Source organism: Pezoporus wallicus, unplaced genomic scaffold, assembly GCF_028554395.1.
Source record: "Pezoporus wallicus isolate ANWC-B61680 ecotype Strahan unplaced genomic scaffold, APGP_CSIRO_Pwel_v1 scaffold_7107, whole genome shotgun sequence".
NCBI classification, from domain to species: Eukaryota; Metazoa; Chordata; class Aves; order Psittaciformes; family Psittacidae; genus Pezoporus; species Pezoporus wallicus.
The window spans coordinates 3,465,567-3,479,856 of NW_026642114.1; the positions used below are offsets into that span (position 1 = coordinate 3,465,567).

The following is a 14,290-nucleotide window of genomic DNA, read 5'->3' on the forward strand; positions in this document are numbered from 1 at the left end:
ATCAAGGCAATATTTTAGACCTGTGGCATCAGTCGCTGCAGGTTGATGCTGACCAGCTTGGACTTGCTGGATTTGAGGGATTAATATACCCCTTGACAGCTGAGGAACTGGAAGTGACATTTGGCAATCGAGAGTAGGCTTTCTACTCATGTTCGGATTTCATAGAATCACAGAATGGTTAGGGTTGAAAGGGACCTTAAAGATCATCCAGTTCCAACCCCCCTACCATGGGTAGGGACACCTTCCACTAGACCAGGTTGCTCAAAGCCCCATCCAATCTGGCCTTGAACACTTCCAGGGACGGAGCACTCACAACTTCCCTGGGCAAACTGCTTCAGTGAAGAATTTTCTCCTAAGGCCTAATCTAAATTTCCCTTCTGTCAGCTTAAAGCTGTTGTCCTGTCACTACACTACTGTCCTTGTAAAAAGTCCCTCTCCAGATTCCTTGTAGGCCCCTTTAGGTACTGGAAGACTGTGATAAAGTATCCCTTGAGCTTTCTCTTCTCCAGGCTGAACAACCCCAACTCTCTCAGCCTGTCTCCATAGGACAGTTGCTCCAGCATCATCTTCTCATCTTCATGGCCTCCTCTGGACTTGCTCGAGCAGGTCCATGTCCCTCCTGTGCTGGGGTCCCCAGAGCTGAATGCAGTACTGCAGGTAGGGTTTCATAAGAGCAGGGTAGAAGGGGAGAATCCCCTCCCTCAACCTGCTGGTCACGTTCCTTTTGATGCAGCCCAGGATATGCTTGGCTTTCTGGGCTGTGAGCGCACACTGCCGGCTCATGTTGAGCTTTTCATTGAGCAACACCACCAAGTCCTTCTCCTCAGGGTTACTCTCAATCTGTTCTCTGCCCAGCCTGTATTTGCACCTGGGATTGCCCCAACCCAGCTGCAGGACCTTGCACTTGGCCTTGTTGAACTTCATGATGTTGGCACTGGCCCACCTTTCGAGCACGTCAGGGTCTCTCTAGATGGAATCCCTTCCCTCCAGTGTGTTGACAGCACCACACAGCTTGGTGTTGTCAGCAAACTTGCTGAGGCAGCAGACTCAATCCCACTGTCCATGTCACCAACAAAGATGTTCAACAGCCCTTTAAGAACACCACAGTTAATGGTCTCCACTTGGACATTTACAGCAAGATGTTTTAAATCTCAAATGCCTTGACCAACCATTTTAGCAACCCATTTTATAAAGACTGAACTACACACCTGAGCTTTTTTTTTCTAATGCATGCAAGACCATTCTAACATGGCCAAGTTTAATGATGATGATTATGAAAAAGAAGGCTCAGCTCATTTTTCCACAATCTCCTATCTAAAATCCTACTTCATGTACCAAACACTGATTTATAAGATTCAGCTTAAACTTCTCCATCTATTTTAAAAGGATGACCGAAAATATCAATGTGCACCAGACACATAAATCATTGCTAGCAGTATCCCTCCAGCAATTTTATAATGGAAACATGAAAGTACATACAAATCATCCAAAAGGGGTAAAGACAAGCGAGCTCATATGAAATAAGCTTTGGATAATTATTTTTTAAAACCAAAGGTCATATGATTAACTAGGCATTTTGAAATAAATGCTTTAATATCATACACCTCTCAATATTTTTTTTAAATTGCAAATATTAAAGTTGTTCATAATTACCTAAACACTTGGGTATTTTAATATATACGACAGTCAAAAGCAAAAAACCACACTTACTTAACAAGAACTGATATAAAAGCACAATAATGGTTACAGGCTTATCACCAGGTTGTACCACTTCCCGATTTATGCAGCTATTCTCTTGTTTTTCAACCTGAGAAGCTTTGCTGCTAATGAGCAAATGTGGGGGGAGTACACAGCCTGCACAGCTCACAGACATTAAGCCCACAAGCAAAGAGCCCTGAAATGAGGCATGTGGATATCCTCCTCCAAGAAGCTTTTAGCTAGCCTTCTGCAGAAGGCTAGCACTTTCTATGACAGCTTAACTTATCTGCCTAGTTAAGCATCTGCACAGTATCTTTTTTTGTTCCACAGGTGTCATTTAAGAACCCTCCTAAGCTTGTGTAGAGTCCTAGAGCATTTTAAGAGATCTCATTAAGCTCAGGAGTTTCGGAGGAGGAATAAGCCCATCTCAAAGCAAACAACTCTTGACTCTTCTGCAGTCAAGATGGCAAGATAAGGGTCAGGAAAGGGAAAATGTTAAGAGTTTGTGACATCTTACAGGCTCTTTATGGCTCCTGCTGAGTACCCTGCTGTTCGTTCTCTGCTTTACAAAGATTGCCATAGAACAGCACTTACTCAAGAAGGAAGAGCATAGATTTGTAGAATAACCCTTTGTACCTACTGGGATGATACTGTTGGGATGAACACTCACCATCCAGTAGGTCACCATTTAACTCATTAAGATTGCACTTCACAGAACCATCACCTTATTCGAATTGTGTGTCAAAAGACTGTAAAAACAGCGAAAATATATCTCCTGAGACTGTAAAAACAGAACACTTCAACTGGAAATAATGCATGTGCACTGAAATTAAGACTGGCTTAAAATAAGTTGAAATCTTACTACATTAACTCTCTTCGAACAAGAGATTTTCAGTTCCTTAACTCCCTCTAAAACCAAAATTCCTTCTGCAGACATAAGTCCTCCTTGAGGACTCCTGACTTTGAGACCTTCCACAATCTGAAACAAGATGATTTTTGAAAAGGCCTAAAGATTGGGAACAAAGAACAATCAAGATCCAATTTTGTAGGATCCAGTTTGTATTCAATGAGATCTCTGTGACAGAAAGGATGCTTGTGACTTCATTTAGAAGGGAGGAGGCATATCTATCCATCTGATCCAGCAAATCTATTCAGAGACCAGGAAAAAAAGGAAGTTAAGGGGGTAGCAAACTAACACTTGCTACTAGCAAAGCTCAACAGCCAAGCGCAGAGCTGACAGAAGAGTCAGGCCAAAAAGTGTAATCATGAAATATCTGGACAACATATGATAGGGAATGACTTAAGACTTTATCACCTCTTTTAAAGCTTCTCTTCAATGACAGAAGCCTTGGGAGAAGGTAGACTATACTAAATACTAGTATCTCTTCCTCTCCAACCCAGACCACTGAAATACCTTCCTCTGGTTACACAGCAATACTCTCTGCATCACTTTCACAAACAAAAGGAAGTGAAACTCTTTTAAAAATATGGAAAATTATTTTTTTATCTGTGTCCTTATCTGTGGGTTTGTTCCTAGATATGCATGACATGCAGGAGGAATCAGTGAATATACCGATACAATATTCTCTAATATTAAGCATCAGTTAAGAAGAATGCATATGAAAATCAACTGAGCACCTTTCTAAGGTCAGATAAGACTCAAGCCTCACATGATAAGCCATCAGGCAAACCATTTAACCTGTTCCAGCTTTCTAATAACTGAATTTCCCTTTTTTTTAATAGAGAATTTAGCTATTCAACTGGAGTTAATTTGACATTGTTTTGTAATCCAAAAGTGTTTCATAATTATGTGTTCAGTTGCACACTTTCAAAGGAGCTACAGAGGGTAATTGGGGTTACAAACTCCAAAGGAGAATTAAAATTCTATTTATGCTTTGGATTGCTTCCAGCAAAACATCTTTTTGGCAACTCTAATATGTTCAGAACATACAATAAACTTTAGGAATGTGACAAATGTAATTATTTTGCTGACAACATAAATACACGGTCTGAAGCTCAAGTTTCTCTTCATAAGTAGCACAGTCTTGGAGTATGCTCTGCAGGGATATGGATGTTAATTAACATCTTTTACTCAGATATAGTTTGTATAGCTTGTACATTTATTTTATTTCAATGACAAGACAACCAAGGGAAAGAAAGGTTAAATCTTGTTCAAATAAGGTACAACATACAAAAACAAGCTTTGTATAAGCAACAGATAAATCTTGCTTACTAAACAGTTACATTAGAGAGAAGAAAAACAAAAAAAAGAACCAAAAAAACCAACCCAGATCAAATTGCACAGAGATCTTACTGCTAACGTATGAGGTATAGCTGACTTAGACTGGCCTTCCTCCAGTGACTCCATATACATTGCCTTCTACAATAACTCACAATAGGAAATGCTCTAAGACAAGAAAGACAAAAAGAAAGTACAGAAATCGCCATCCTGAGACTATGGTGCTGTGAATAATACAGAAACCCAATTACAATCAGTTGACTGAATTATCAGATAAGCAAGTACTAGAGAGATGGTTAAAATGTCACCACACAATTCGGCATTTGTTGTGCCACTTTTTCTATATTTTGCAGCATGAGAAGGCATAGAAAATACTGCCAGGCAACCATGAACCTGTATTAGTATGATTTTGCATTATATTTTGATTGGTTGCTTGCTTTTAACAGAAATGAATGGGATTTAAGAGTACTGGTCAATATTTACATGGTTTAGGTGCTTTACATGTAATTTGCTGCTGAGATGTTGCTATGGCTAAATGAAGGTAGAGAGTGCTATGAGATTAACACTTCTCTCCAGCTTCTGTGACTGTTTTCAAACCATAAAAATTACAGCCACAGAATTTTAAGTCATCTCCACGTATCAAATTGCTCCCTGATATTAGGCATTTCCACAGCTGCATGTTCCTAATTCACAGGCAACTGGTTACGGGCTGGCAGTACGCTTTCTCCATTTGTTTGACCAAGCCATATAGTAATATTATGTTTCTGGTTTTCAGAGGTTTAAATTACAGGGATTTTAGACATTCCTTTTCCTCTTTCCAAACCTGATTAATATGGGGACAAAGAAAGGGGCCTGAATCCACACTAGGCATCCAGGGCCTTATCACACTTAAATAAGAGGACAGAAAAAGAGGCCTTATATCTCTGTGGGTAGGACAGGTCCTCCAGCTCTCACACAGAAACAGAGAATGACTATTAGACATGCTCAGAGGAGCAGGAGTCTTCCACACCCCAACTTTTTTGATATGACACAAGATGAGGGTTCAGAACATGTCTTAGCAGAGAGCTGTGCCTCCTCTGCTTCTACATGTAGCCACATAACACAGAAAAATGCATGCCCTTGTTACATCAATTCATGCTTCCCTGCACCCCGTCTGATCTCCCTCCCAAGGTTCATTTTTAGCCTTCCCCCTTTCTCTGCCACAACAGTCCTGGTCCCTGCCTCTCCACACCTTGACATTCATTTTATCTTTCCAACAATCACTAGAATGCAAAGTTCATATTTTGATTTTACATACTTAGAAAATTCAGTACAGCCTCAGATTCCAAGCATAAACTAATGGGAAGTGTTTTGGCACAGGCAGACTGCACTACCCTCTTTTTTAAAACAGTCCATAAATTAGCTTAGCTTCCTGGATTTGTTCATGGAATATCACACTCCCATTTTGATACATACCTTCAGTTATTTCTGAAGCAGTTTTTGAGGACTGCCAAGACTGCTTAGAATATGCTGCTATTCAAAATACAGCAGATGGCACTGGTGTTAAATAAGCATTATGGAAATTTACTGTATTCCTACAAAATCAATCAAGTGAACATCAACTAGTGGCTAAAGTGGCTAAAATACTTCAGTAGCAATGGGGAAAATAATTCGGAGACATGCTGTGAACATGACATTAGTGTTGAAGGCACAATTTAGGTCATTCAAATAGTTTCCTCATCTTTGGTAGCTTTTTACCTGTATCTTAGAACATTTTCTGAAATGGAAGCAGACTCAACATTTTAGGACCACAATATTTATCAACATCACCAAGAAGGTACCTTCTGTTCACATAAGTTATCTTGAATTGCAGATTGTTGTGAGACTGTTTTTATTTTGCTCATGCTGAGCATTTATCACCAGCCTTGTTATTTTGGGATAAACAAGCTGCAGCTATGAGTGGAAAATACATAAATTACGGATGCGCACAGGAAGACCTGGACAACATAGCGTGAATGGTTACGTTAAACCTTGTGGCTCACCAAGAACCTCTTATATATAATCTATTAGAATACTCTTCCCAGTCTAAGTTTGAATTATTAAAAATTCTGTGTAGCTTTGGAAATAAATGGAATGTTTTGTGTTCCCTGTCCCTATGGCAATACAGAACATGGCATTACATAGCTCCAATATTTCTGCTGTTGACTGAAATTTTATATCCAAACATCTAGCACTTCTTATGACCTTCACTTTGAAAAGAACTTAAAATTCTTTATCATTCTAATTTGAATGTTTGAATCATACACAAAAGCTTAAAAAAGTTCCTCATGCATCAAACACTATCAAATACTACATCCTCTTTTCTTTCTTTTTCCTTTAATTTCTGTTCTAGTATTGAAAAACTCCCACAGTAGAATACAGCTGTAGTCATCAGATAAATTATGCTAAAATTACTTTCAGCATGGATTTAAAATAACTCATCTAAATACATAAAAGCAAAATATCCAGGGCCAGAAAACCTGCAAAAAAAAAAATGTTATAATAGCTGACACGTCAGGTTTTGCAAAAAAAAAAAATGTTATAATAGCTGACACGTCAACAGATGCTTGAATGTAGCCAACCATTACCACTGGACATGCATGCTCAAATTCTAGTCTTCCATGTTGAGTCTGATAAACAACTGATTCTTATTAAACTAATTAAAAGCTAGTTATAGCAGTCTCAGAAAGAAATCCTGTCCAGTCTCTTTACATGAAACAGCAGCAGCTGATAAAGACTTCAGAAAGGAGACTTAGCTCTAGCACGCATAATGCAAAGAGCAATGGACAGAAGACACAGTCTAAATGCCAAAGTCTAATTTCCTATATTCGTAAGAAGGAAAACACAGATCCCCCCTGCCTTTTCCAACTTGCATGAAAAACATTATTTTGGAAAGAGTACTGAAATAATACAGGCATACTCAGCATAGATCTATACCTACTCAGAAATTAAGCCTAGCTTTTAACATGCTGTTTCCAAAAGAGATTATTTCTAGCAAGCCCAGTCTGCTGTTTTGTAAGATTTACTAAAGCAGTCATAACTGGAACGGTTAACAAACGTAGAAAACATGTGAATAGGTAACTCCAAAAAGTTCAATTCTTCTTCCCCTATAGATCTACAGAAGATAAACAACTGTACCCAATCTTTTATTTAAGTCACATTTCATCTGAGCACAGATTTACAGAGGAAGTGGGCTTGTTTCTGTCTCAGTTCCTGAGGAGGTTTAATAAATTGTTAATCTGTTCCTTCTCAACTTTGTTGAAGGCATCACAGAAGTATCTGACAGTGACAGATAAAAAATAGCAAGCTATTATAGTATCTACTATTCAGTGAGTACTAACACACAGAGACATGTCTTATCATCTGAGTGATACCATACGGCATAGTGTTTCCTGACACATCCATTCAGTGAGACACATGTAAGACAGAAATCAAATATTCTGCACCAATAGCTATAATTCTTCCAAGATTTTCATTATTTCATTATGAAGCAGTGCTCTCAGGAGCACTACACAACATGGTGACACATTTTTACTATCAATAGATGCTCATTTACTAGCATCAAGTCATTCACATTTTAAAAGGTTTTTAAAAACTCCCATCAGTCTTCATTATCACAGATAGTTTCACAAAACTGATGATAAAAGTTATTTTATACAAAGTTCTGAAGGCAACAGTTGATAAATAAAGGCCAAGGAATGATGGTATCTAGCTTTCAATTCCTAATTCTTCCACTGTGCTTCTGTGTGGTCCTGTGAAAGGTAATTTCACTTTGATATTAGCTATGTTGGAAAACATTTAATTATTTTATATGCAAAACTGGCAATCAGGTTTGTTTTTTTTCTCTTCTAAATGCCTAACTAAGGTCACTTATTCAGTGCTTTTAAAACACACATTTTAATTTTAAATTGAACATTTTAAAATGCAAAATAAAAAAAAATGTCAACTCTTTGATATTTTATAACATAAGCAGGTGCAATTGTTGCACTGGGGACAGCTCTAAGTGACATGAGCTTTACCTAGATGAGTCTCTATTTCTGAGCATGACTTTAAATAAATAATTTAAAATGGAACAAAAAGAGACAGGAAAATAGAACAGGCTCACAAGGTGTTCAATAACATAATGTCATATTGAATGATAAGACTGACAAGTCGGAATACAACTCTGAATTTGATCGACATTCTTCAATGCAAACGTGTAACAAAGGGTGAAGAGACAAATGAAGTGGCTGAAACAGGCAGCTAAAAGGAACATTGCAGAAAGGTCTTCAGCTAATGCTGACATGTTAAAATTTATCTCTATAGCCAGGCTCAAAGCCAAACAGTCTGCCGTAATCACATGAAAATCTTCGACTGGATGAACAGGTTTATGTTCATACTATGGAGTATCTGCCTGCAAGCCCAAAATTTTCTTCAAGTTTCTGTCATATGAAAGACAAAGAATTCCAAAGTATTTCATTTGTAGATGAGAACTGCTGATAAAGAACTCTATCACAGAGGGGCTATGGGAAGTCCCAAATCTGTATCAATTTAAATAAAATTATTCCTTCTAAGTCATTATGAGAGAATGATGAAAAACCCCTGACTGTAATGGCACTCACTTTTATAGATTTAAAAAACTTCTCCATAGAAGTTAATTCTTATCATAAATTTAGCTATTTTTTCATTGGACATGCTCCTGTCCAGGAGGTCCACACCCCATCTTGCGCTACTCTTCCACCGTGCAAGAAAACATGCCTCCCTGGTAAGCTGTGAAAGTATAAGATTTCCAACAGGTATTCCTCCTCTCTGGACAGAGGGTTACAGGATACCTGTATGTACCATTTCACTCTTCCAGCTGCCGTCAAAACCTCAAAAAGCAGCCGATACAAAACTTCTTGCTTCACAAAAAATTGTTTAGCTGTAATTAAAATATTTTCACAGGGACCAGAGAAGTTCCCTTGGAATGAATTGTTGGCAGCACCCATTCAGCAATGGTTTTAAACTTGGTTTTTTTTCCTAATATTTTTCTTTCATAAAAGAGTTATACAGGATGTAAACATTTTGTCAACAGACAGGACAGGGATGTGGAGAAAGCACAGTCAGGAAGGAAGTTGAAGGCTATTTAAAATTCATCTGTATCTATGACAAATTAATGAGAAGGCTGGAAGTTTGTTCTTAAAAACAGAAGAGTTCACTTCAAAGGCTTTTTGAGGATTTTTTTTTTTTTCCCAGAAGAATATGTTCCACTGTTAGCAGCTGCAACTCCTTTTTCCCCTCCACTTTCTGGAATTACAGGCATGCTGTTTGTTCAGAGATAAAGTGAAGAACAATTTAATGCAGACAAAAATTATTTTTTGACTGCTCCACTACTCCTTCTGGAGGGTGACTAGACAGCCAGCTTTACAATACGATTTCAGTCCTCTGTTAAGGAATTGTTTCTTTCTTATTCAGTCTATGGCCATATGCCTTCAGATTTTATTTTCCTGCTATGAGAGCCAACTAGGTTTTTTATTTTAATAATATTTTAGTCTACGCTCCTCCCACAAATTCTCAGAAGTGCCTGTTCCTTTAGACTGGTTGACTCCTGGATCTTAGGAGCAGCTTTCCGATAGTCTACACTGTTGCCTCAGTATGTTGTCTACACATTGCCCCACTGTTTCTCAAGATGTCTGTATGTATCTTCTCACTTGAAATCAATTTTCTTATCATTTCTGGTTTATTTTTAGGTGTTGTAAAAGAGGCTTACTTAGTTTCATGTGACTATCCTCCACAAATTCTAACAAGTTCCCCTTCCTTCCAGGTTCTAGTGCTGCGCTCTCTCACATCTCCTTGAATTCTTTCACCTTCTTTCCCAGAGTAATTCCTTCAGACACGCAGAGATAAACATTGCTAGATGTGAGATGAATGCAAATGATTTAAGAGTTCTTTTTTTTTTCATTCTAAAAATTACATCTATATTAACCATGACATAAAGACTTCTTCAGCTTATTCCATCATCAAGCTTAACATAATAAAAAGCACAGAAGCTTTAGACAGGTTGTAACTATGCTGCTATCACAATAATCACAATTATGAAACAATGTTCTGTACTTCTTGACAAACGATCTCTTAAAATGGTAATTTGTGAATGCAGCTCTACATCAAGACCAGAATGAAGTAATAAACTGAGCTGAAAAAGAATTATCAAATCCACACCAGAAGCCCATTCTGAAAATTAACACTAACACTAACAGTTCACAAGTGATGAAAGGATTGTGTTAATCTACTGCATGATCAAAGAAGAGGATAAAGAGCAGAAAAACTAGCTTTTCTGCCTTTTCTATTAGCTTACTTAAAATAATCAAGACATTGTGTAAGAACTAGAACTCACATATTTATATGGAAATGTGGGATCATTTCAACACTACTACTACCTTTCATGCTCACTTGGACCCCTGGCGGTATTACCACTTTTTGATAAGTGAGCACCAACACGTAGAAGAATCAATACTCTTAAGGAAAAAATTACTGAGTTATGAGCGGTGGACAATACCTGTTTAACAATTAATGCTATTAAGGCATATGCAGCAAACCTAAAAATTCACAAGTAAAGCAGTTCACAATAAAAACTAAAATGAACTAGCATCAACAGTGCTTCATACTCATGAAGTCCTTTGCATTTAAAATTCTCAATTATTTTATTTATTTCTATTTTTTTATGTTTGTGACCCATCTAAATCAAGAGGAGGAAATCAGTGGCACGTTCAAAATCAGGTTTAATTCCATGGATGACCTGACTTCCTAGTAACAAAAGGAAGTACTAGTATATTACAAAATAAGCATTCCAGACTATTAACCTAATTGGCCAACTTTTTTTCAAGGAAGTCCAGATACAGCTACTATACAGAAATACGCCATTTTGTATCTGGAGTAATGTGTTTCTTAGTTGGAATAGTAGGGCACAAAAACAAAAGGGAAGAGCACCATTCAATTGTGCTCTTCGGCACTTCTTACTATTTGTTTAATATCAGACCAGCAAAGCAAGATGAAATACTCTTACTGTCTTTGGGCACTCTGAATCACGCAATCTGAAAAGCTTTTCCTCTAAACACCTGCTAGGCTTTTACTACTAGGTGTCTTGCAGAAAACAGAATTCCTAACTTTGAATAAATTATTTAACAAATTAAATGAAGAACAGATGTGTGCATCAGATATTCTTAATTAGATCCCTTAGCAAAGAATGAGGCAATCCAGAATTCTAATTTTAAAACCAAACCAGCATTTCACTAAACATCATTTCATCGATATAACCATGTTTCTACATAATTCAGTCACACGTTTTGAAATTAAACAGCAAATTGCTTCAACAAAACAAAAGAAGAAGAATCATTTGTTGAATGGAGGAAGGGCTTTCTGATTCAAGGTGTTTTTACCTCACAAAGTAGTAAGTCAATGATGTGGAAGACCATGCACAGTGGAAACTTGGCAGTAAAAAGAGTGAGGAACCACTGGGATGCATACATATGAGCTTCCAAATTGAGGTCTGAGAAATGGCCATACAAGTCTGGTAACTGCTCCTAGGGTAAAGGAAAAAAAATAAAACCTTCAGTATTACTCATTAATCTCTGTTCTTCATCTACACTGCGAGTAAGTACCAGCTTCCTAAACACTGAAAAATACAACAGTGAAATCCTGGTTTCTTTTGAGCAATGAAAATACATTTCTTCATAAATTTCAGTGCCCATGGTTACAGGATTTTTTTAGTAAGGGATCCACTGTGGATTCTATCATGGTATCAGATAATATACTGGGATTATGTTGAGAAATTACAAATTGTTTTAACAGTCAAAAGGCACTTGTGAAATCTATGTCATACATAGGGCATATTTTTAAGTTATTCCTTCCCTGTGTCTTTCTATAAATGCTTCTGCTATAAAAACCAAAGGGTACTAGCACAAGATCACACTGCGGAGCTTGAAAGTAACAAAGCACACAACTCCATCAGACAATTTCTCTAACTAGGGCCATATATAAGCAACACAAAATAAATACTGTTAAGCCTACTGTAAATGGGCGATATATCCATATTCTGTTAACAAAGTAAAAATCTTTGTTAGTGTATGTAAATATGGAGAAGACCATATGCTGAAGTAACAAATTAATTAGTACATAATTCTACTTCATCAAGTAGGAAATACACACAATTTGACATCTGAAAAAAAAAAATCATTAAATTCATGGTGGTCTGTTTTGTTTGGTTTTACTATCTCTCACAGAAGCAGATAATGTCATCTATGATAACTGACTTCAGTAGCTAGCTTCCACAATGCTAACAAAAGTGCAGGTCAAAGCTTAATGAACTGTTAGTAACTTGTTATTAGTCAGAATAACAATGTGGAAAACTTGTAGCCGTTTATTTATGTTAAATTGCTCTATGAAATAATTCCTTCTGAAAAAAGAACAATGTACTTAAGACACAGTAAAAATCTACAAAATGACCTACACTTGATTTGTATTTCATAAGCATCAGGATGTCCTGATTTGCCTGACCTCTGAACCACTGACATAATTTACAAAAACGTAGGATACTGACAGATGGCAGTCCAAAAGATACTCTGGCCTTAATAGAACAATCAATATCACAATTTAGGAAGAGAGTTAGAAAACAGAGAGGAAGAAAAAACAGATACCCGTTCTGCTTGGATACAAAGATTGCCAGCAAGATTGGTATATGAAAGACAAAACAAATCAGAAATAAATCAGACTCACAAAGTTTGGATCCAGTTATTAAACTTCCCTCTTTTGGTTCTACCCTACCTCTAGAAGGAGAGGGGTTTCATTGTCTAGTAGCTTATGTAAGCAAAGCATTAATGTCTTCTCCATGCCAGTATCTCCATTTCTAAAATTAGAAGAATTTGTTACCCAAGTCCCACCTGCATTAACTTCTCCAGCTGGAAAAACTTGCAATGGAGATCTTCAAAGTTATTTCTGTAGAGGTCCCTCAAGCCATAGTCATACATTATTTTCACAAATACACAGAACGCCTGCTCTTCTGGCATCTGTTTGGAAAAATACACAAACATTGTTTTAAAAACTAAGCTCAGGCTGGAAATGCCTTACACAAATACACATGCTGAAATACCTCACTCATGATGAATTCAGAACCAGGAATATATTATAATTTTTAGCAAAGCACTCAATGTAGATTTAAACAATCAAAATCTCAGAGGGACTGTTCTCCTTGATGAGCACCTTGATGTGGCTCTGCAACATCTTCTCTTAAGAAAATGTGGGAGCATATCATAGGTTCATGTATGTATACATCCCTACAACAGCACAACTGCTATTGGTATTCTTTATGCCAAACAGATATGAGAACAAGTACACAACTCTCAGCAACAGAACAATGAAAAAAAAATATTAAGAAAAAAAAAAAAGAAACAAGAAGAACTCAAGATAGTGATTTCCACTGAGACTTGGTTAAAGGGAAAAATTCAGAAGAACTGTGGCAGCCCCAACCCTTACAGAGAATAACACTTATCTACTTTCATCCAAACCCCAGGACATCAAAACTCTCCGAAACCAAGTTTCCCAGAATGAATAGAGAAATTAGATATTTTGGCTTCAGAACCTACTTGAGAACTCAGGAGGGCTGATCCCATCTGTTAACATTGTGACTTTTTCAGAAGCCTTATCTCCTTAATCTCTATTTAATTTTGAATAAAATTTATCATCCAACAGAGTATTAGAAGATGGTTCTAAAAGACAAGCTATGTAAGCCACTTTAAAGTTACATTTGTTGGCTTGAGCCTACTGAACACTGCATTTGTAGGAAGCCTTGTGTCATGAAATCTCCACTTAAAATGTCTCCACTTCCCCCATACCTTCAGGTAACACAGCAATAGGGAACAAGCAGAGTCACTGCAGACCCCAGATCAGGTTTTCAATCACATTAAAAACAACCTTTCTTTTGCAGGCACCAGATTGTAACAAATGAAAACAATTATTAAGTATAAAGAATGACAACTCTAGACCTTTTAGTATATTCACTCATTCAGCCTTTTGCCAGCCCCTTATCAAATATCAGCAACAGATAAAAGCTCAGTATTTCCTTCAAAGAGAATTTTAATCTCTTGATATTTACCTCCAGGGTTTCATCTATTATGTTCAGCCTATGATTATGACCTCTCTCCAAGGCTATGGGCAAACACTTTCATTTTGACTTTCAGATATCATAAATAGAAGTAACTACCTAGCATAAAGAACTGTCAGATCAGCTGCTAGCTACCCATCTAAACTAGGTTTGCCTAGGACAAGCACTTAGGAATCTCAAAGCTCTTTATCACAATTTTAGCTGCATGGAATGTTCCCCAC

At 37.2% G+C, this 14,290-nt stretch overlaps 1 protein-coding gene across 4 annotated transcripts in view; it reads right to left on the reverse strand.

The window, feature by feature from the left end:
- The window catches only part of RABGAP1L (RAB GTPase activating protein 1 like), a 221,024-nt gene that overhangs the window by 80,678 nt on the left and 126,056 nt on the right, over nucleotides 1-14,290 (reverse strand). For all 4 annotated transcript variants that reach the window (XM_057427333.1, XM_057427332.1, XM_057427335.1 and 1 more), the window contains 2 exons: nucleotides 12,850-12,975; nucleotides 11,350-11,493 (listed from right to left, as the gene is read on the reverse strand). In XM_057427333.1, coding sequence (XP_057283316.1) covers nucleotides 11,350-11,493; nucleotides 12,850-12,975 — 270 coding nt within the window. The remainder of the gene's footprint in view (nucleotides 1-11,349; nucleotides 11,494-12,849; nucleotides 12,976-14,290) is intronic.